Consider the following 20,237-nt stretch of genomic DNA (forward strand, 5'->3'; position numbering starts at 1 on the left):
CTTAGACTTGCAAACATTATGAAGGTCAAGTCTTGTGGAGCTCATCCCTGTGGGGCCTGAACTCTTCCTCCTCTCCTCTGCCTCCCATCTTTACCCTGATCACCTCTGGCAGAACTTTCCTTCTCATTTCATAAGGACTTCAGGATTCTTCAAGATTTCACAGAATCCCAGAATGGTTTGGGTGGGAAGGGACCTTAAAGCCCATCCAGTGCCACCCCTGCCATGGCAGGGACACCTTCCACTGTCCCAGGTTCTCCAAGCCCTGTCCAACCTGGCCTTGGGCACTGCCAGGGATCCAGGGGCAGCCACAGCTGCTCTGGGCACCCTGTGCCAGGGCCTGCCCACCCTCACAGGGAGGAATTTATTCCCAATATTCAGTCTAAACCTTCCTTCCTTCACCTTTAATCCATCCCCTTGTCCTGGTCACTCCATGCCCCTGTGTCCTTGAAGTTATGACAGGTCCTTTGATTAGAGAACTTGGTAAAAATATTTAGGAAAGGCCAGTAGATTATGCCATTGGATCTCTGGGCCACTTGATCTCCTCCCTCACTGCCTCCCTCAGAAACTCCAGGACAAAAGCCTGGTTGGATTTCCCAGGAACTGGTCTCCCGCGCTCCTTAATTCCCTCCTTAGTGCCGTTCTACCTCATTTGCACATCACTTTTGATAATCTGCTGTTCCTGGAGCTGCTCAAGAGCATTTTTTCCAATCAAGGTCTCGCTGCTTCCTTTGCCTCTGATGGTGAGGAAATGTTAAGTGAGAGCTCTCAGAGCAGAGTTAATGCTGTTAATAGCTCAGCTATTTCATCCTTGGGTTCCTTTGGAGCTCTGCAATGAGCACCACCCGAGTGTTAGCATTTATTGTGTGTGGTTGTTTTAGAACTTCACCCACCCAGACACCCCTTGGAGCCACATTTCCTGACCAGGTGTCCCCATCAAGGTTTCCACACTGAGGATTCCTGGAAACCCCTTTTTCCTGGAAACCTGCAGTTGGTTCTCTGCTGCAGTTTGATCCTCTTCATTCTGTCCTTTGGATTATTTCAGCTTCCTGCTCAGATGTGTTGGGGAAAGAAAATACCACTGGAAGGCAATGCCTGAACTTCCAGTGGGCACTGAGAGGATGCAGGGTCCTATGGACAGTGTGGGGGATGATCCTCATGGAGGATCCAAGATTTGAAATCGTCTTGATCCAGTCCTCCTTCCTCTGCTGCCTCAATTTCCCCAGGATAACCACTGGGGTAACCCAGATCCTGCAGGAGCAGCAGCCAAGTCCTCATGAACAATCAATTCTTACATGGGCAGAGGGTGATGGATCGAGTTTTAAACTAAAATAAGAGAATTTCAGATGGGATATTGGGAACGAATTGTTCCCTGTGAGGGTGGGCAGGCCCTGGCACAGGGTGCCCAGAGCAGCTGTGGCTGCCCCTGGATCCCTGGCAGTGCCCAAGGCCAGGCTGGGCAGGGTTTGGAGCAGCCTGGGACAGTGGAAGTGTCCCTGCCATGGCAGGGGTGGCACTGGATGAGTTTTAGGTTCCACCCAGGCCATTCCATGATTCCAAGATTCCACGTGCTGCTCACCAGGCAAGGCAGGAGGCAGCAGTGGCCAAATCACCCCTGGCCTTGGCCACTTCCAGCTTCAACTTCCCCCAACATCCCCTTGCTCTCCCCCAGGCAGATCCACATTCTCCTCCATCCTCTTCTCCTCCTTCAAGAGCCTCAGTTGTGCTCCCAAAATCTCCCTGCCCCTGCCCCAAGCTCCATTCCCCCCCAGCCCCTCCCAGCTGGGAGCTCTGCCTGTCTCCCACAGCTGGAATTCAATTCCAGCCTCGCTGAGTGTTTCACTGGGGCTTTGGCTGTTTGGTGGAATTTGTATCCAGCAGAAATTGGATTTGCCGTGCTGCTAGAAACACTTCCTACCTGGGAGAGGGAGCTGTGCCAGCATTAACATTCCTGTCACCGTCACCGTGTCACCTCACTGAAGGTGCCACTGCTCCTTTGGTGCCTCCCTCCCCCTGCTCTGGAGGTCGGAGCAGCCTCAGGTTTCTCCTTGGGCTCCCTGTGAGCAGCCCCTGAGTGCCAGTGAGGATCCTGCAGGATCCTGAGGAATGAATCCTGCAGTTTCACACTTTCCCAGCCCCGTTTTTCCCTTTTTCCAGGTGCCTCTGGGAGAGGAAACACCTCAGGGGAACGCCTGCCATGTGTTGTAGGAATGGGGATCACAGAGGGTGGGGTACAATTCCCTCTTCCTGCTTTGACTCCAAGCAGGATTGAGCTGGGTTAGAGCAGCCTCAGCCCAGCAGGACTGGCCCAAGAGGTGCCAGCAAGGATGAACACAAAGGACAGGAATGTGGCCTGCTCTAAAACCCCCAGTGAGGCTGGACGTGGAAATCTGGTTTCTGGAGGAGATTTTTCCTCACATTGCTTCGGCTGTGTGGGGAAGATGCATGTGGAGTTCCCCTGGGCTGGAGGGTGAGCTCTGGGATAGATCTGCTCTGCTCAAACCCTCCTGAGAGCAGGGCCAAGCTGCCCTGACGGAAGGGGTGGATGGGGAGAGACCTGGAAGCATGGAAACACCAGGGAAAAGGGAAAATTGTTCCTTATCCCTCCTTTGGGGGTCACAGATGTCCAGTGGTGGGCACTGCCCAGGGAATGGGCACGGCCCCGAGGCTGCCAGAGCTCCAGGAGCCTTTGGGCAGCGCTGCCAGGGATGGACAGGGTGGGGTTGGTGGGGTCTGGGCAGGGCCAGGGGTGGGACTGGATGATCCCTGGGGGTCTTTTCCAACTCAGGATATTCCATGATCCTATAACAAACCCAGGCTTAGGCTTTGGCTTTAGGGTGTTTCACCCAAGGTGTGGATCTCAGACACGGAGTGTGGGAAGGATCCTGTGGAGCTGAGCCCCACTGGAGCCCCACTGGAGTTCCTCCACTCCGTGCTGGTGCAGAGATCCCCCGGCTCAGGCTGACAGAAATCCCAAAGGCAGCGTTTGGGAAGAGCAGCTTTCCCCAGGAAAGGGAGGTTGGCACGTTTGGGATGTGCTCCCGCCGGGAACGCTCCATCACCCCAGCAGTGTCCGCCCACAGCTGCTGCCAGAGGTGCCGCTGGGCCTCGCACATCTGGATCTGCTGCTTTGGCAGGAGGAAACCCCTCAGGTCTCCAGGGAAGGGGGAGCAGCTGGATTTTTTATCCCACCTACAATTTCCCGAGCGCTGCGTTGCGCGGAGCGCAGTTGCCATCTAGTGGGACAGAGCATCCCTGCAGAGCTGCTCCCCGCTCCGGGATTCGTCCCAGCGGGAATTATCCCACAGGAAAAGCCTCCACTGAACCCTTGGGATGAGCCCAGAGCCTCCCGCAGGGCGCCACCGCTCTCCAGCCGCAAATTGTGGCGAGATGAAATGCCCAGCTTTAACCCCGGCCTGGCTTTTAGCCCCAAATTTGATTTTATCCCACTCATTTTAGGCAGGACGGATCCTGTGTGTGTGGCCATGGGAAGGAAAAAGCCACAGGATGCTGCTCTGGGAGTTTTCTGCCTGTCTGGGACTTGGTTTGGGCTCTGAGGCTGCAGCTGCAGCTCCAGTGCAGCGCGCAGTGACTGCAGAGCTCTTCTGACTCCTTCCCTAATTGCCAGATTTTCCAGGGTTCTAATTAAAACAGGAGCTCTGCGTGATTCCAGCACCCATTGGATGCAGCTCCTGCAGGGAATTGGATGTTAAAAAGGGAAAAAAAAAAAAAAGTAATAAACCATTTTTTTCCCTACAAATTGCAGCTCCTAAAATTCAGCAGCACACAAAGGGTGCTCCCCTGAACCTTAGGGTGGGACCCCTCCCTAAGCACCCCCAAATTCCCCCAGAGGTGCTCAGGCTGCTATTCCTGATGGGAATTCCACAGCTCTGCCTTCTATGAATATCCCACATTTAGAAAAGATTTGGCAGGTGTTACAATTTGCTGACCTTTGTCCAGGCAGCATCAGGAATTCTCCAGGATTTCACAGAGCCATGGAATGGTTTGGGTGGGAAGGGACCTTAAATCCCATCCAGTCCCACCCCTGCCAAGGGCAGGAACACCTTCCAATTTTGTGGTTTAGTTCACCAATTTGAGATTTCAGCAATTTTGTGGTTTCCCAGCCAAGGCATCAAAGAGTGTGGTGGGTTCAGTGCTGGCCAATCCCCAGAGCACTCATTTCCTGCTGTGAGACAGGATTAGGAGAAAGGCAGAGCAGGCTCAAAACTTTCAAAGGGTGCAAAGAAAATTTTATTAACAGTAACTAAAAGAAAGAAGTAATAAGAATCAGAACAAACCCTTCAGAACACTTCTCCTCCCCCCACAACCTTTCCTTTCCCACTGACAACGTAAAGAATCAAAACCTAAAATTTCCAGTTGGCTTTACCACCTCTAGAGCAGTCTTTATTCAGATCACCTGGGGAGAAAAGTCCCTCTTGTAAATGTTATGGAGACTTTTCCATGAGATAAAACCAGTTCTCTCGTGGCCCTCTCACCAACAGCATCCACCCAGGGAAATCTGCAGTCATGAAATCCTTCCCATTTCCACAAACCTTCCCACAGCTGGTCCATGGGCCATGCTGACTTATGGAGTATTGTTTTATAGCTGTGTGGCAAGCACATTTCTCTCCCTCTCAAGATTCTTCATAGAGGTGCACAGAGAGAAATGAAAGAGAAAACAATTTCTATTTCTGCTCCTTGTTTTTCCCATGTGGAATGTGTTTGGAGAATTGTTTCCCTGGGGTGATTGCTTGGTTGGATTCTGGTGAGGATTGTTTGAGCCTGATGGCCAATCCAACCCACCTGGGGCTGCACTCTGGAGAGAGGGTCAGGAGTTGTGTGAGAGTCAGAGAAAGTAGTATGTGGTTTTAGTATCCTCCTTTTATATAGCATATTAATGTATTTTAGCATAGTTATAATAAATAAATAAGTCAACGTTCTGAATTGAATCAGACATCAACATTTCTTCCCATTGGGTTCGCCTGCATTTACAATATAGATGAGCTGTTCAAAGGCAAAGGTTCTCATTGTCAATCTCTAAAATCACCTTCATCCCTGGGAACAGAGATCTTCGTCTCCTCCCTGGGTTCTCATCACTCTTCTCTCTCTGTTCAAACTCCTCATGGGATCACAGCCACTTCAACATCTGCCGACTTTTGCTCGTATCTACAATTTGAACACTTTCATCTCCCCATAGCTTCATGCATTACAGGGAAGAAGAATCCTTTCTCCACATCTTACAAGAGGATTTCAGCTCCAAAATCGAGGCATCTCCTCCTCCCTCCCGTCTGGGACTTTTCTTCTTCCGATGTCTTCGTGTTGCTCCTTTATGTGCTCCCACCTCGCTCCTTTCCCTCGCTCGAGGGAGGACTGAAGCACTGACAGCGCCCATAAAAACCTCTGTAAGGCCCTGGTTTGGGAAGGGAAGGGCTCCAGGACCTCCCAGACTGCCCCATTTGTTGGCTGCAAACCCCTTCCACTCTCCAGCCCCTCCCTGCTCGGCTTTTCCATGGCTAATTCCCAGATTTCTAACCCAGCCGTGTGTCCTGGTTTTGTGGCAATGTTGCTGTAAAAGAGATCTTGCTCTCCAAGTTCAATGAAATGAATTTTTTCATATTTTCACAGTTTTTCTAAATTATTCTCCCATTTTCCCCCTCATCTTCTTCAGACTTTCTCCCTTTTTTTAAGTAAAATGTAAAAAAAAAAAATTTCCAGATTTTACTTCTTTTGCTTTGCTTTGCTTTTTCCTGGGGGGGAAGTGAAGGGATTTTCCCCCTATTCCTTCCCTCTGGGATTGGGAAGTGGGGCAATTTCCCTGCTCTGCTGCTCTTTGGCCGTCAAAATCCTTAATCCCACCAGGGCAGCAAAACTTTCATCTCCTTTCTTATCATTTATCCCCCGACAAAATGGTGGCAGATATTGCTTTTCCTTTTTCTTATTTCTTACCCATTGTTTTCCATCTTTTTCAATGTGATTTCAGTGGTTTCCTTTTGGTTTTATTTCCTTTTTCCATTCAATTTTCCATCCAGTTTCTCACATCACCCAAGTGGAAAAAAAATATTTTCTTTGCTCCTGCTTGGGTGGGTGGGTTTGCTTTGGGTTTTTTTTCCCTCTTACTCTTTCCACAAGGGATGAAAGAACATTCCTGAGGGGAATTCCTAAATTCCATCCCAATCCACCCCCTGCCATGGGCAGGGACACCTTCCACCCTCCCAGGCTGCTCCAAGCCAAATGGAACCTGGCCTTGGGCACTGCCAGGGATGGGCAGCACTTCCAGGATCAGCCAGTGGTGAATTTCCTCCTTTCCCCCCCTCATTAGCCCAATTTTCCCAGGAAAAGTGGGAATTTCTCACCATGGGCACAATTAGCTGGGATATCCACGGAGAATTGGAATAAGAAAACCCCAATAATCGGCTGCCAGAGCCATAAATGGTGGCAGGGGCTGTTCACTGTGAGTACAAAATGCATCAAATAAATTTAATTATGCTGAAATTAGGAGAATTAATTGGCCCTGCTTAATGGGCAATGATGGTAGAGGAGTGAACAGCAATCCCTGCCATTCCATGGAAATTAAGGGATTTCAGCAAAACACACACCTTATGGAGCAGGGATCCTTGGGGGTGGGCAGCCTGAGGACTGGAAGGACTGGAATTCTCTAGGCTGGCTGGGAATTTTTGCTGTGGGACCACTGAAATCCTCTTCCAAGCAGAGTTCCCTTCTGGAGTAAAATATTTGTTACAAAATGTCTTAAAATAGGAATAAACGCTCTGCTGGAGCAGCATCCTACAGGGATTCCTGGAATTAGGAAAAGACAGCAAATGCACCTTTAGTTCAGCACTGCTGCACCCTCATTACTGTGGGTAATAATTAACCAGGAGAATAAAAATGTCTTTCCAGGCTGAAATTGCCTTGGAATGGCAGGAATTAATCAGCAGGGGGTCAGTTCCCCTCCCTGAACCCGCCCCATTCCCTGTGGCATGGCTGGAGCTCCTCATGACCCTCAAGGAATGGAGGTGATGAGCCAGGACTGCCCAGGAAAAGTGGGAATTAGGGAGGTTTGGTTTCATTTGGGGCTGATGAGGCTGCTCCAAACCCCATCCAGCCTGGCCTTGGGCACTGCCAGGGATCCAGGGGCAGCCACAGCTGCTCTGGACACCTGTGCCAGGGGCTGCCCACCCTCACAGGGAACAATTCCTTCCCATATCCCATCCATCCTGGCCCTCTGGCACTGGGAGCCATTCCCTGTGTCCTGTCCCTCCATCCCTTGTCCCCAGTCCCTCTCTGTGGGAATCCAGGAATTCCCTCTGGCTGCCCTGGGACCCTGGCAGGGGTCAGGAACCCCCCTGGACAGAGCCCCCAGAGACACTGTCTGTGATCTCTGTCCATGGAAAAGAGTTTTCAATCTTACAGGATGAATTACCAGCTCTGAGTGTTTGATATCAGTAATAATTAAGTGTAACACAAGTGCAAAAGTAAAATTTTAAAATTCTAAATTAAAGGTCCAAAGAGAGCAAAATAGAAGAAATTAAGCGTGACATCCTTTTTTTCCTTCTTCATGCCCTCCATGTTTCACTATAATGTTGGTATTTTTCTATTAGTTTAGACTGGGGACACACTATTCAACATAAATAATAGATAATAGCACATTATTATAAATACAGCACACATAGTTTCTAATATATAATGTTTATAACATCCCACTAAAGAGCAAAGCCCCACACGCTGCCCTGCAAAACAAACCTACAGCAGGGCAGCAAAACATGTCATAAATAAGCAAAAAATAAACAACCTTAAAAACCAACACAAACTAATTATAACTTCTTCTTTAGCAACAAAGCAAAAAAAAAAAAACCACAAACTTTCTACAATCTCAAAATCATCAATGCCACAAATTCCAACACCTCTCCAGCTCTCCTGGAGCCACTTCAGGCCCTGCAAGGGGCTCTGAGCTCTCCCTGGAGCTTCTCCTCTCCAGGTGAGCACCCCCAGCTCTCCCAGCCTGGCTCCAGAGCAGAGGATGAGGAATTCCCAGGAATTTTGCTGCTTTGCTGCACCTCAGAGCCTTTAACAGCAGCAGGAGCCTCTCCCTTGGCCAGGGAGCAAAGCAGCCCCTGGGATCCCCTGGATGGCTCCAGAGCAGAGCAGAGGCTGCAGGGCCCAGGCTGAGACATTCCAGCTGCATCCCAGGATGGAAAAAAGGGTCAAAAATAAGGGTGGGGAAAGGTGAATTCATTGGTATTTTTAAAAGTCTGGCTCCACCTGCTGCCTCCTTTAGAGGCTCCTCTCAGGAAATGTTCCATTGATTCCAAAATCCCAGTGGCACCACAGGGCTGTAAAACTCCACCCCAAGAGCATTCCCAGCTCGCTTCCCATTGGAAGGGACACAGCCCACCCCAAAATCAAACCAAACAGAAGACCTCTCTTAAGTCACATCTTTTTATCCTTTTATTTTCCCTGAGGAATTATTTCAGGATGTTGAGGCAATGGGAAGATTCCAAAGGATCCAGGACCCTGCACGTGGACCTGGGCCCAGGCACCAGCACCAGGACCCTGCACCCTAAATTTGGGCACCCAACCCTATCTGGGACCCTGCACCCCAGAACTGGGTCCCTACAGCCCAAAATTGGGTCTCTGCACCCCAAAACTGGATCCCTGCACTGCAGCCCAGCTCTGAGTCCGTGCCCCACCACCCCAGAGGTGCCCCCAGCATTCCCTGGTTCTGTCACATCCCAAGGGAACACCTGGGCTCAGAAAAAGCAGAAAATCCCTCGGGATGAAGTCCTGGTTATGATTATTCAGGGATTTGGGAACCATTCAGGGATTTGGGAACCATTTCTCCAGGAATCTCCTGCTGAAGGATCAGGTTTGTGTCCCTTGATGTCACCCACATGTCCAGGGACCCTGAGGTTGGCAGAGACATCCCTGGAGCCTTGCAAACATTTGGGGTTTCATTAAAAGCTCTGTATAAAAATGTGTTTGTGGCACTGCTCTGGTTGTGAAACTTAAAAGGAAAATAATAAATCCTGAACTTCAGCCAGGGACTGGCCAAGTGTCCTGAGGGATTCCAGATTTTCCCCAATCTAACATTGCAGAGAAACATAATAAAGCTCACATTTATTTTCATTGGAAAGAAAGCACACAGATATTTCAATCCTCATCCCCCCTGGAACAAGGCACAGCAATAAAATCCTGCAAGAAACTCCCAGTTCCCCCTTTTCACGTGGAGAAACTTTCCTTGGATGTTCTCCTGCAAATTAAAACCAGCATTTCCCACAGAGATGTGCCCAGAGTGAGGAATGGGTTTTTCCTTTTCCAAATTAAATTCAAGCATCCAAACAGAGCAATTCCCTTGGGATTTTTCCATTAAACCTCTCTGTCCCAGGCTCAGCCATCCCAGCCAGGCTCCATGGGCAGATCCCACTGCTCCAAGGGCAGCTCCAAGATCCCCCACAACCTCGTGGTGCTTCTTTTAAGGAATTTGCAGGAGCTCAGTTCTGCCTGTTGGAATTTCCTAACTGGGACCTCAGGGTGCAGGAAGGAAACTCAGAATCGTGGAATCATTCAGGCTGGAAAAGACCTCTAAGATCATCAAGTCCAACCTTTGACCAAATCCCACTAAACCCCATCCCAAAGTGCCACATGGACCCATTTTTCGGACACTTCCAGGGATGGTGATTCCAGCAGTGCCTTGGCAGCCTGGTCCAGTGTTTAACCTCCTTTTCAGCTTGGAGTTTTTCCCGAATATCCAACTGGTGTCCTCGTGGTGGGGCACAAAAGGAGATGTCACCTCCAGCTGTATCCCAGAACGGGAGATGGGAGCAGAGAGGAGCTGCAGGGTGGGAAGAGGAGGTGGGAACCCCGAGTCTGATCCGGGCAGGCTCTGCAGAGGCTCCTGGCATTCCATGGCCATCCCACCTGATTGCCCTGGGGTCACCTGGAGGCATGGCCTGGTGGTGGTGGGACCTGCCTGAGGCCCCAGCCCCACTGCAGGGCTGCTCCCAGCGGGAATTCTGCTCCGTGCTGGAGCTCTGCTCCTCTTCCTGCCCTGGATCAGCAGCGGGGCTGGGGCACAGCGCCCACCCCGGGCTGTCCCTCTCTGTCCCCGGTGCCCAGCTGTGCCCCCAGGGCAGGGGGGCTCCCCGTGTTCGGTGCCTGCTCCAGCTGCAGCTCCTGGAAGTGCTGCAGGAGCCCCCGGGAGCCCCGGCCGGGCTGGGGGAGCCCAGGGACGGAGGCGGGGTGGGGATGTTCCCCCTGTCTCTGCACAAGAGAGGGAAAGGTCAGGTCAGCCCAGCGTTGGAAGCTCCAGGAGGATCCTGCCCACACATTCCTGGCTCCTGTGGCTTGGAGCTCAGCCACGGACAGGTGGGGCAGGACACACACCTGTGTCACCTGGTGGGCATTTCACCAGTCAGAGCTGGACACGGAGCTCTGGACATCTGGAGGTGATCTGGGGGTCCCCAAGGCTCTCTGAGACCCCAACCCCACCTGAACCCCCGGACCTGGGGCTGATTCACCTGGACCGGGGGCTCCCTCGGGGCTCCTGGAGCTGGGGTCTTCTCCGGCTGCTGCCTCTGCTCCCCGTCCTGCGCGGGGACAGAAACACGGCTGGCCCCACTCCCTGTGGGGCTGCAGAGGGGCTGCCGTTCCCTCCGGGATGAGGGATGGGAGCTCCTCCAAGGGCAGATGCTGTCACGGACCCCATGTCCTCCCAAATCCCAAATCACCTCCTTGCTCTGTCCAGCTCCCTCCAGGGCTCCCTGCAGCCCCTGCCACTGCCCGAGGCGCCGCTGGAGCTGCTGCCGGAGCCCCCGCAGGACGAGGAGGGCGCGGGATGAGCCGGACGGGGCAGGGGGGGAGGAAGGCTCGCACCAGCGGGACCCCCTTGTCCCCCCGGGCAGCTCCCGGCCCCACCGGAGGGCTGCCGGCGAGGGCTCCGGTGCCGGGGAGCATCTCCCGAGCGCCCGCGGGGGCTCCGGGGGGCTCCGGGGGCTGCCCCCGGCCCGCCCCGGCACCGCCGCGCCCCGAGGGCGGCTCGGGAGATGCTCCCGCCGGCCGCTGCTGCCCGCCCGGTCCCGGAGGGGCAGGGAGAGACGGAGCAGGGCAGCTCTGCCCCCCAGCCCGCTCAGCCGCTCCTGGGAAAGTTTTGGAGCCGGGTCAGAGCTTCCAGGGAACATCTGGCAGCCCCCCGGCCTGAGCAGGGGTTTGGAAGAAGAACAAGCACAGAAACACCCGGGGGTCCCCCCTGTGTCCCCCGAGCCACCCCCAGCGCAGCCCGTGCCCCCACCAGCCCCTCTCCTGGGGGGGACAAAACCTCTGGGTGGCCTCAGAGGAGCGGCACATCTGGGCTGCTGTGCCCCCCTGGCTGATCCCCGTCGCTGAGCTCCGGGACTGGGGGGTGTTCCTGACCTCTGCATCACCTCCGCACCGCCCGTCCCGCCGTCCCTGACCTGCTCCAGCGCCTCCCGGAGCTGCCGCAGGGTGTCCGCCGTGTCCCGCCGGAGCAGCCCCTGCAGCCGCTGCAGCACCTGCAGCCGCTGCCGCAGCAGGGAGCGCCGGCCCCGCTCCAGCTCCCGCAGCCTCTGCGGGACAGCCGCAGCCACCTCAGCCTTTGCTGCCCCGGGCACCCCGCACCCCCGCAGGACCCGGGCGGGACCCCGGCCCTGATGCTCGTTCTGAGCTTTGCTGGGTCCCTGCCCAGGAATTCTCAGCCCGGCCTCAAGCCCTGCCTGTATCTCTGCCCTTCCCGACATTCCAGCTCTCCCTGCCCCTGCCGGGGCTCTGCAGGGACCCTCTGAGCTGCAGACAGTGACCCCCAGTATGCCTACAGCCACAAGGGTGGGGCTCAGGCACAGCCCCCCAGCCCCCACTGATCCATGAGCTGCCACTGCTGGGGCACCTCCAGTGCTGGGGCAGCGCTGGGACCCTCCTGACAGGAGAGACCTGGAGGGGCTGGAGCGTGTCCAGGGCAGGGAACGGAGCTGGGAAGGGGCTGGAGCCCCAGGAGAGGCTGAGGGAGCTGGGAAGGGGCTGGAGCCCCAGGAGAGGCTGAGGGAGCTGGGAAGGGGCTCAGCCTGGAGAAAAGGAGGCTCAGGGGGCACCTTCTAAGCTGCAGACACTGATCCCAGTCTGCCTACAGCCACAAGGGTGGTTTTCCCAACAAATTCTTCTCCTCAAAGCCTCAGTCCCTCAATAAATCCCCCAAGAGGATAAAGGCAGCTTGGCTCTGCAGGAATTTGGGCAGCAGGGATGTTTCCCATGGGATGCTGGCGAAGGGACTGAGCTGTGGCAGGGCTGTGATGTGTGTGCTCCTTCCCACGGCCCCTCTGGTGTGATCTTGGCCCCTCTGGGAAACCAGGAGTGTGCTGACCTCCAGCAGCTCCAGTTTCTCTTCTTGTGAAGTTGCTGTTTTCCTTCTCTCCTTGTCCAGCCACTCCTGGCCCACACAGGCTCCCTGCCCCTGCCAAGACTGGAAAATCCTCCTCTTTTCCCATTCCCACATCTTTGCCTCTCCCAGGAGCCGGCTCTGGCCCTCCCATCACGCCAAGGAGCAGCAAAGCAGAGCCAGCACAGCCACCCCAGCCTGTCCCTGCCACCTGCAGCAGTGCCAGGCCAACCCCTGCTTGGGCCATCCCAAGGTCACCTCACCATCCTCTGCAGGTCCGTGTGGCACAGGTGATGGGTGTCCCAGGTGTGTCCCAGCAGTGCCAGGCCAGTCCTGTGCCAGGGACACCATCACCCACATCGCCAGTCACGCCACAGCCCAGCTCTGCCCTCAGGGTGCCCATCCCCTCCTGGGCTTCCAGGGGCAGTTTCTGCTCCAGCCTCGGTGCAGGAGCCATCCCTGGAGCCCCATACCTGGCTCTGTCCCCTTGGCTCCAGGGCTTGGCACCAGTTCCCAGCTCTCGTGTCCCCTCCTGGCTCCTCTGCAGTGGCTGCCCCGCCACCCCCTGGCATCCAGCACCGGGGTTACAATCCCATTTGCCCTTTTCCATTGCATTTCCTCATGCATTCCTGTGGCTCGAGGGCCAGGGCCACGCTCGGTGTCCTGGCCAGTCCAGATCCCAGCCAGAAGCAGAGCCAGGAGCATCCCTGCCCCCATCCCTGCCCCCATCCCTGCCCCCATCCTGCCCCAGGCGGGGCTGTGCCCGTGGCTGAGCCCGAACCCCAGGCCCCAGGGCCGTACCTTGCAGGGCAGACCCCCTTTCTGGTCCCCACGTAGCCCTGGGGACACAGGTGACCCCCATCGCCGGGGGGCTCCCACGGCCGTGCCAGCACCTGCGGGAAGATGGCATTTGGGGAGAGAGGAGCCCACAAACGCACGGAAACCCCACAGGCAGCTGGGGCTGGTCCCTGCCACCGTGTCCCTGTCCCGTGTCCCTTCCCCTGCTTGTCACAGCCCTGCACGCTCCTCCAGCACCTCCCAGCGCCGCACGGCCGGGCCGGACTCACTCCTGCTGCTGGGAGCTCCTTTCCTGCCCACATCAGCCATCGTGAAGGTGACACTCCCTCCGCGTCCCCAGAGAGCCGGTGGCTGCAGGGCGGGATGTCCCCTGGCTCTGGCACTGCTGCCAGGAGAGCCTGTCCTTGTGGCAGCCCGGCACAGCAGCTCCTCCCGGGGCGAGCCCCCGTGGCCCGGGGCTGGCTGGGCAGGGGGGCCCGGCCAGGGGACCCCCCGGGCCACCCGCCCATGGCTCCGGCTCAGGCGGGAGATCCTCGCCCCCAGGGACTCCAGGCTGCTCCGGGATGGAGCCCTGTCCTGCCGGGGGGCTCTGCCCGGCCCCACGGCCACGGCCGGGCTTCTCCCCGCGGGCAGCGAGGGCTCGTCCTGCCCGGGATGGGCTCCTGTCGAGAGTTCGGCTGAAGAATGGCTGCGCAGCAAGGGACACGAAAGGGTTAAGTTGATGAGAGTGTGAGAATACATGACTTGTAGCATGAAAACAACCTTGAGAAACAGATATCTCCTAACAACCTTGAGCATACAGGTGTCTCGTTAACAACCAAGATGTAAAATTGCTTAGTATGCAGAAATATAATCAAGTATAAAGAAACAGTAACTGCAAGGCTTATCGCAAAGAGATCTATGTGTTAATAGACAGGTAACCAATCCTGAGCTTCGCTTCTGCAATATGTATGAACTAATTAGTGCTTGTATAAAGAAACTGTAATCGACTCCAATAAACTGAGACTTGTTGATCACGACAGCATGAGGCTTGTCTCCCGCGACTCTCACCAACAGGCTCCTGCCCCGGGGACACCCCCGGCGGGCTCCTGCGGGCACAGCAGCGGCTCCGCCATCCCCTCCCCACAGCTGGCAGCCGAGTCCTCGCTGCAGATGGAGCTGGAGCTGCTCCGGTGCCCCGGGCGGGGCCGGGAGCCCAGGAGCTGAGCCCGGGAGTGATCCTCCTCCCGCGGGACAGGGCTGCCACCCCGGGCACACCCGGCACGGCCTCCTGCCAGCTCTGTGGGGACAGCAGAGCCATGAGCCCAGCCAGCGGGAAGGAGCCATCCCATCCTGCTGGATCTGAACCACCCGGGAGCACTGGGGGTGCACCAAAGCACCAACACCGAACCCTTCCCACTCTCTCCCGCAGCTGCTTCCGACTGGAAGGAAAAGCCACAATATCGTCCTTATTTTCATTTTAAACCAGGGTCATTTTTGACCTTGATGCTACCAGGGTTGGCACAGCCTGGCAGCGGGGGCGGTGCCAGGGAGGGCTGGCAGCATCCAGGGTGGGGCAGGGATGCTGTCAGCCCTTCCCAGGAAGAAATTTTCCCTAATATCCAACCTAAACCTCCCCAGTATAACTTGAGGCCATTCCCTCTCCGTTCCCTGGGAGCAGAGCCCGACCCCCCCGGCTGTCCCCTCCTGTCAGGAGCTGTGCAGAGCCACAAGGTCCCCCTGAGCCTCCTTTTCTCCAGGCTGAGCCCCTTCCCAGCTCCCTCAGCCTCTCCTGGGGCTCCAGCCCCTTCCCAGCTCCCTCAGCCTCTCCTGGGGCTCCAGCCCCTTCCCAGCTCCCTCAGCCTCTCCTGGGGCTCCAGCCCCTCCCCAGCTCCCTCAGCCTCTGCTCCATCACCATTCCCGGGCGTTGCTGTGCAGGAGAACTGGCAGAGGGGGCTGGGGGGCCCCAGCAGAGCTGAGAAAGCCCCAGAGTGCCCCGTCCCCACTCACCGGCCATGCCAGGACACTGCTGGGGAGGACGGCCCCGCTCCCGCTGCCAGCAGCGCTCAGCACAGCCGCACCTGGTGCTGCAGGAGCAGAACGGGGAATGGAAACGGGAACGGGGCACTGCCAGATGTGCTCACCGCGGGCACGGGGCAGGAGCACCCCGGGGCTGCTGCTGCATCTGCCCCCCTCACTGCCCACACCTGGATTTCAGCTTTCACCAGCAGGGTCCAAATCCAGGATTTGGGCTCCAGGGCTGCAGAGAGGAGGAGAGAAGCGCTGAGGGTCTCAAAGGCCTCGGGGGTGAGCCAGAAATCCCCAGGGGGGTTCTCCAGCGGGTCCAGGCGGGGCAGGAACCACGCTGGGCTCCCAAACCGCTGCACGCTGGGGGCGATGGGCAAATCCGTGCCAGAGCAAAGGTGTGCTGGGCCAGATGTGCTGGGCCAGGTGTGCTGGGCCAGATGTGCTGGGCCAGGGCTCACTGGAGGCATTGAGACCGACACAGCCCAGCCCGGCCCGGCCCTGCCGCCCCCGGAGCTGCGGTGCCAGCGGGTGCTGGGGGCCGGGGACTGTTTTTCCTTAAAACCGGGACACGGGCACTGGAGCTGCACTCGGGAGCTGCAGGTGCCCAGGGCCACCGCCCTGCCCAGCGCCCCGGAGCCCCCCGGGAGCACGGGGAGGGTCCCAGTGCCGGGGTACCCCAGTGCCGGGGTCCCCCCAGTGCCGGGGTACCCCAGTGCCGGGGTACCCCAGTGCCGGGGTTCCCCAATGCCGGGGTACCCCAGTGCCGGGGTTCCCCAGTGCCGGGGTTCCCCAGTGCCGGGGTTCCCCTAGTGCCTGGGTACCCCAATGCCGGGGTCCCCCCAGTGCCGGGGTCCCCCCAGTGCCGGGGTCCCCCCAGTGCCGGGGTCCCCCCGCCGCAGCCCCGACTCACCTGGGCCGGCAGAGAGGAGCAGGAGCGGCACGGGCAGGGCTGTGTGTCCCTGTCTCCCGGCAACATCCGCAGGGACCGGTCTCAGCCTGCCCGGACCCTCCTCCCGCAGCCCCGGGGCAGCTCCTGCCCACCATCCATCCCCAGGGAACCTCCGTGCCTGGGCACCTTCCCCCGAGCCCCTTTGCTGTTCCTCCTCCTCCTCCGGGCCAGCACCTTTCCCCCTGGCCAGGCTCCCCCGGGCATCTCCACCCCATGATCCCTCCCGGGCAAATCCTGCCCCGCTTCTCCTGCTCCTTCAAGCTGCTGCTCCCAGATAATCTCCTTCCACCATTCTCCTGCTTCCCTGCTCCTCCTGCCTTAGACAAGGTGAAAAATGCATATTTATGATTGGCTTTTTGCAAATGTTACAATGAATATTATATGTGTCATGTTAGAAAGTTATGCTGTATTAATTCTCTTATGTAGTGTGTTAAGTGTAGTTTTAGGTTCCAACATAATGTTGAAATAGAGACTGTGTATGTGGGGGAATTTTTTTTTTAGGGATGAGATACTCGCTTTGAAGAACAACTAAATATTCCAAAGGAAAGAATTTATGGCTTCTTATCAGAATAAACTAATTTCTTCAGGCCTCGCTCAGACTCGAAGACACCAGGGGATTAAAGGAAACAGCTGATGTACAACAGACAGAGTTTCTTGTTTAGAATAGAATGTATGCATAACCATGAAGGTGTATGAATATGCAACAAGTGTATTGGTTTAAGGGTGATTCCTTTGTTCACAAGGCATGCTTTTCGTGACTTAGTGCCCGAGAGCATCCGGACGTCCATAATTCTTTGCCTTTTTATTGTAATTGTCCTAACTCTAAACTTTATTACTCTAATTGTATTATTATTTTTATAACCATTTTATTGTTATTAAACTTTTAAAATTTTAAAAACCAAGTGATTGGCGTTTTTCACAGACAACCTCCCCCCTGCCCCTCAAACCACCCTCCCTGCACCATCTCCTCCCCTTGGCAACTTCTCCCCCAGATCCTTCTCCCCACCTGGACCATCACCTCCCTGTCCTTTGGGCAACCTCCTCCTTTGAGCAACATTCCCTGGATCTTCTCCTTCCTGTGCCACCTTCCCTGTCCCCCACCCGTGTCCGTGTCCCCTCCCACACCCAGAGCTCCTCCAGGCCCTGCAGCCCTGGGGAGCCAGTGACCATCTCAGCACCACGGCTTTTAAAACTCCCGAATCCAAGTTTTATTTCCGTGTAGGAGAAGAGGGATCACTCACAATATATTATTGTTCAAAAAGAAAGTACATTCAACAGCATTTACAGTGGAATGACATTAAAATCCTCGAGGAGGAACAGAAGGACCAGGAGATGGTGCTCTGGTTAAGTGCTGCTGATAAGATGATTTCTGGAAGATGGAGCAATTTTTTCCATTAGCCTAAAATCCGGGGGATTTCTGGGTTGGGGTGCTCCTCGTGCTCCCCCAGGCTCCGTGGAGCTGTGCAGGGTCTGTGAAGGGGGTTCCCGGATGGAGGAGGCGATGGGGGCACAGCAGAGGGGACCCCTCGGGGCCCCAGAGCCCAGCAGGACCCTCGGTGGCAGCAGGTGGGGAGCAGATCCCGGTCCCTGCTCTGCTCCACCCGGGAACAGCCCGGTCCAGCCTGGGAACAGCCTCTGCTGGAGCTTCTCCTGCTCCCAGCTCCCGGCTGACACTTGCATTGACACAGCAAAAAGGCAAATAAGGCATTCTGAAAGCTCCATTCCAGCCCTCCTGCAGGGACAAACCCCCTGAGAGGGGGACAAACCCCCCGGGACACTCCGGGGCACCGGGGATCAGCGGGGACACCCTCCCTCTCCCGGCAGGACGCACGGGCAGCTCTCACAGGCCGAATCCCAGGCTCAGCATTTCAGATCAGCTTTCCCGAGCCAGGGCAAAGCTCCAGGAAAAACTGAACATTCCGGAGCAGCTGCTGCAGCTCTCGGGGCACTGGGAAGCACTTTGGAGCATCCCACTCCCAGGAATCCCTAGTGCCGCTCCTCCAACCCCAACCTGTCCTTTCCAGACGGGAATGTCTCTGGAACACCTTTTCCATGCTACAGGATCCAGCTTTGGAGCAAACCATTGCTTCCCTGCCATGGGAATCATTCCATCACCACAAGCTCAGGGACGAGCCGAGGGGAATCGTACTCGTGCTGTAAAAACTCAGACAGACACTTCCGTCGTCATCATTTTTCATCTTTTGTGTACCATAGAAATTTAAGCAAAATAATTTTATATATATATTTATATATATATGTATAAATTAGAAGCAAATAAATAAGATTAAAGGGTGCACTGAGAGCAGTGGGGGCTGCCCCGCAGCACGGTGACGCCGTCAGGGCCGTGGGGACTGTACACCGTGGGGACCACAGGGATGGAAGTGCTGGAAGCTGATCAGGAGGAGACTGATGGATGAGGACCCTGATTGCATAAGTGTCCCGTGTGCAAGCCTGGATATTCCAGTTACCATTGCCTCAAGGTTCGTTATTGCTAATTAATTTCACGTGGGTGTGATGCCCTGGAGGCAGGGTCAGTGTGACATGATGGAGAGCCAGAGAAGGAGACAGCAAAAATGGGATCCAGCAGGGCCAGTGCAGGTCTCCAGGTGTTCCTGCTGCTTCCTGGCCCAGAAGATCCCATCTTTGGGATGCTGCCACCTCCTGCTTCCCCTCGGTGCTCCCAGTCCTCACCTGCCACCAGCAGCGCTCGCTCCGCTCCTCCCAGCGCATCCAGGGCCAGGCAGGGTGATGGCACCCAGGAGGGGTGAGGGGGACAAGGGTTCCCTGCCCTGACAAACTGGAGCTGCTGCAGGGAGAGCCCAGGATGAGGGAGGGGAGGAACAGGAGCTGGGAGCAGCTGCTGGGATGCAGGGACCCTCCAGCCCCAGCCTGTGTGGCTGAACGGGGTGGGAGATGCAGGACCAAGGCTCCTTCCCAGCAGCATCACAGCATCTCCTCTCCCCATGGCACCTCTTCCCTCCTCTCCCACCCAGCCTCAGGCACAGCTCAGCAGGGAGACACCGATGGAGAAGCTGGAATTGAGCTCCAGCCCCCATGTGCAGGGAGACAGAGCAGGGGCACGGAGCCAGGAGCATCACTGGGACAGAAACTCTTCACTCATCGGCCTGGCATTCCCAGCCTCGCTGAGGCCATTTCCCCCTTCCGATGTGGTTGCAGGAAAACCAAAGCAAACCTCACTCAATCCACTCCCACACAATAAAGACAGGCTCGAGCTTTGCCTGAACACATCAGACTGTGGGGAAGCACCTCCGACGCTCTTGGGAAAAACAAAAACCAGGTCAAAAACCACAAAGTCACCAGCTGAAATATCCTCCTTGGTGTTACTGGGATGACTGGGCACTGTGGAACCACCAAGAGCCTCTGGGATCAAGTGCCACAGCTCCTGGGGACAGTTTTCCAAGCAGAGTTGTTTGTGACCGTCTTTGAATGAAACCTGAACCAGGAGCAGGATTTGTTTTTTAAAAAAATAATTCCATAAAGTCCACAGAGAAATGGGGTCCCAAAAGAAGAAAAAAACATGGCAAAGAGAAGAGCTCACACAAGCACGGCATTCCCACACCCCGGGCATCTTTGGAAGTCGACGTCTCAGCCACCGGAGCCAAGGCGCTGGAGGATGTAGGCAGCAACTCCTGACAGCAATGAAATCCTAAACCCAACCCAGCTCCACATGTCCTCACTGCTAAGCAGTCGCTGGAAAAGCCATCTTTTTTTGAAAAAAAAAAAAAAAAAAAAAGATGCTATTTATTAGTGCATAAAAAAATAGGTTTGGAATCCCTGTTTGGATCTCCGCAGGTATTGACTCTGTCGGCCCGGCGGGACGCTGCCGGCGTGTCCTCGCTGTCCCTCGGGCTGTGCCGCTGTCCCAGGGGTGGCCCCGGAGCTCTGGGGGGCTCAGAAGATGTCGGGGCACACGCTCCAGTCCTGCTTGTCCTTGGCCTCCCAGTAGCCGCCCTTGTAGACGCAGATCAGCTCCCCGGTGACGGCGTCCACCTTGCGCTCGAACCACAGCGGGATGTACCCCTCGTAGTCCTTCCCTGGCCGGGCAGAACGGGGGTCAGGGGGGCTTCTGCGCCTGCACCCCCA

At 56.0% G+C, this 20,237-nt stretch overlaps 3 protein-coding genes across 11 annotated transcripts in view; all 3 read right to left on the reverse strand.

Moving 5' to 3' along the window:
- Nucleotides 1-10,382: 10,382 nt before the first annotated feature.
- On the reverse strand, nt 10,383-13,030 carry LOC115497384 (uncharacterized). The gene is made up of 6 exons (XM_072936268.1): nt 12,853-13,030; nt 12,643-12,712; nt 12,365-12,463; nt 11,445-11,576; nt 10,722-11,129; nt 10,383-10,580 (listed from the first exon to the last, which is right to left on the reverse strand). The coding sequence occupies exons 1-6, from the start codon at nt 12,987-12,989 to the stop codon at nt 10,383-10,385; spliced, it is 1,044 nt and encodes a 347-aa protein (XP_072792369.1). The 5' UTR covers nt 12,990-13,030.
- On the reverse strand, nt 12,999-15,872 carry LOC140685165 (uncharacterized). The gene is made up of 5 exons (XM_072936269.1): nt 15,167-15,872; nt 14,228-14,456; nt 13,447-13,865; nt 13,126-13,272; nt 12,999-13,042 (listed from the first exon to the last, which is right to left on the reverse strand). Exons 1-5 carry the CDS (start codon nt 15,171-15,173, stop codon nt 12,999-13,001), a joined length of 846 nt encoding a protein of 281 aa, XP_072792370.1. The 5' UTR covers nt 15,174-15,872.
- Nucleotides 15,873-17,317: 1,445 nt separating this feature from the next.
- OSBP2 (oxysterol binding protein 2) overlaps nt 17,318-20,237 on the reverse strand; it is a 99,115-nt gene continuing 96,195 nt past the window's right edge. For all 9 annotated transcript variants that reach the window (XM_030286105.4, XM_041719271.2, XM_030286104.4 and 6 more), the window contains one exon: nt 17,318-20,188. In XM_030286105.4, the coding sequence (XP_030141965.4) occupies nt 20,046-20,188 (143 nt within the window). In that variant the 3' untranslated portion in view covers nt 17,318-20,045. The remainder of the gene's footprint in view (nt 20,189-20,237) is intronic.

This window comes from Taeniopygia guttata, chromosome 15 (assembly GCF_048771995.1).
Source record: "Taeniopygia guttata chromosome 15, bTaeGut7.mat, whole genome shotgun sequence".
NCBI lineage: Eukaryota > Metazoa > Chordata > Aves > Passeriformes > Estrildidae > Taeniopygia > Taeniopygia guttata.

Excerpts from the sequence above, each read along its gene's own strand:
- LOC140685165 (XM_072936269.1), bottom strand. Across the intron at positions 13,866-14,227 it reads CCCGGGGCAGGAGCCTGTTG|CCATTCTTCAGCCGAACTCT; the intron begins GTGAGAGTCGCG and ends CTTGCTGCGCAG. Across the intron at positions 13,273-13,446 it reads AGGAGCTCCCAGCAGCAGGA|GTGCTGGCACGGCCGTGGGA; the intron begins GTGAGTCCGGCC and ends ATCTTCCCGCAG.
- LOC115497384 (XM_072936268.1), bottom strand. The coding sequence starts at position 12,989 with ATGGAAAAGGGCAAATGGGATTGTAACCCCGGTGCTGGATGCCAGGGG. Across the intron at positions 12,713-12,852 it reads AGCCAAGGGGACAGAGCCAG|GACTGGCCTGGCACTGCTGG; the intron begins GTATGGGGCTCC and ends TCCCTGGCACAG. Across the intron at positions 11,130-11,444 it reads TCCGGGAGGCGCTGGAGCAG|GAGCGGCTGAGCGGGCTGGG; the intron begins GTCAGGGACGGC and ends AAACTTTCCCAG.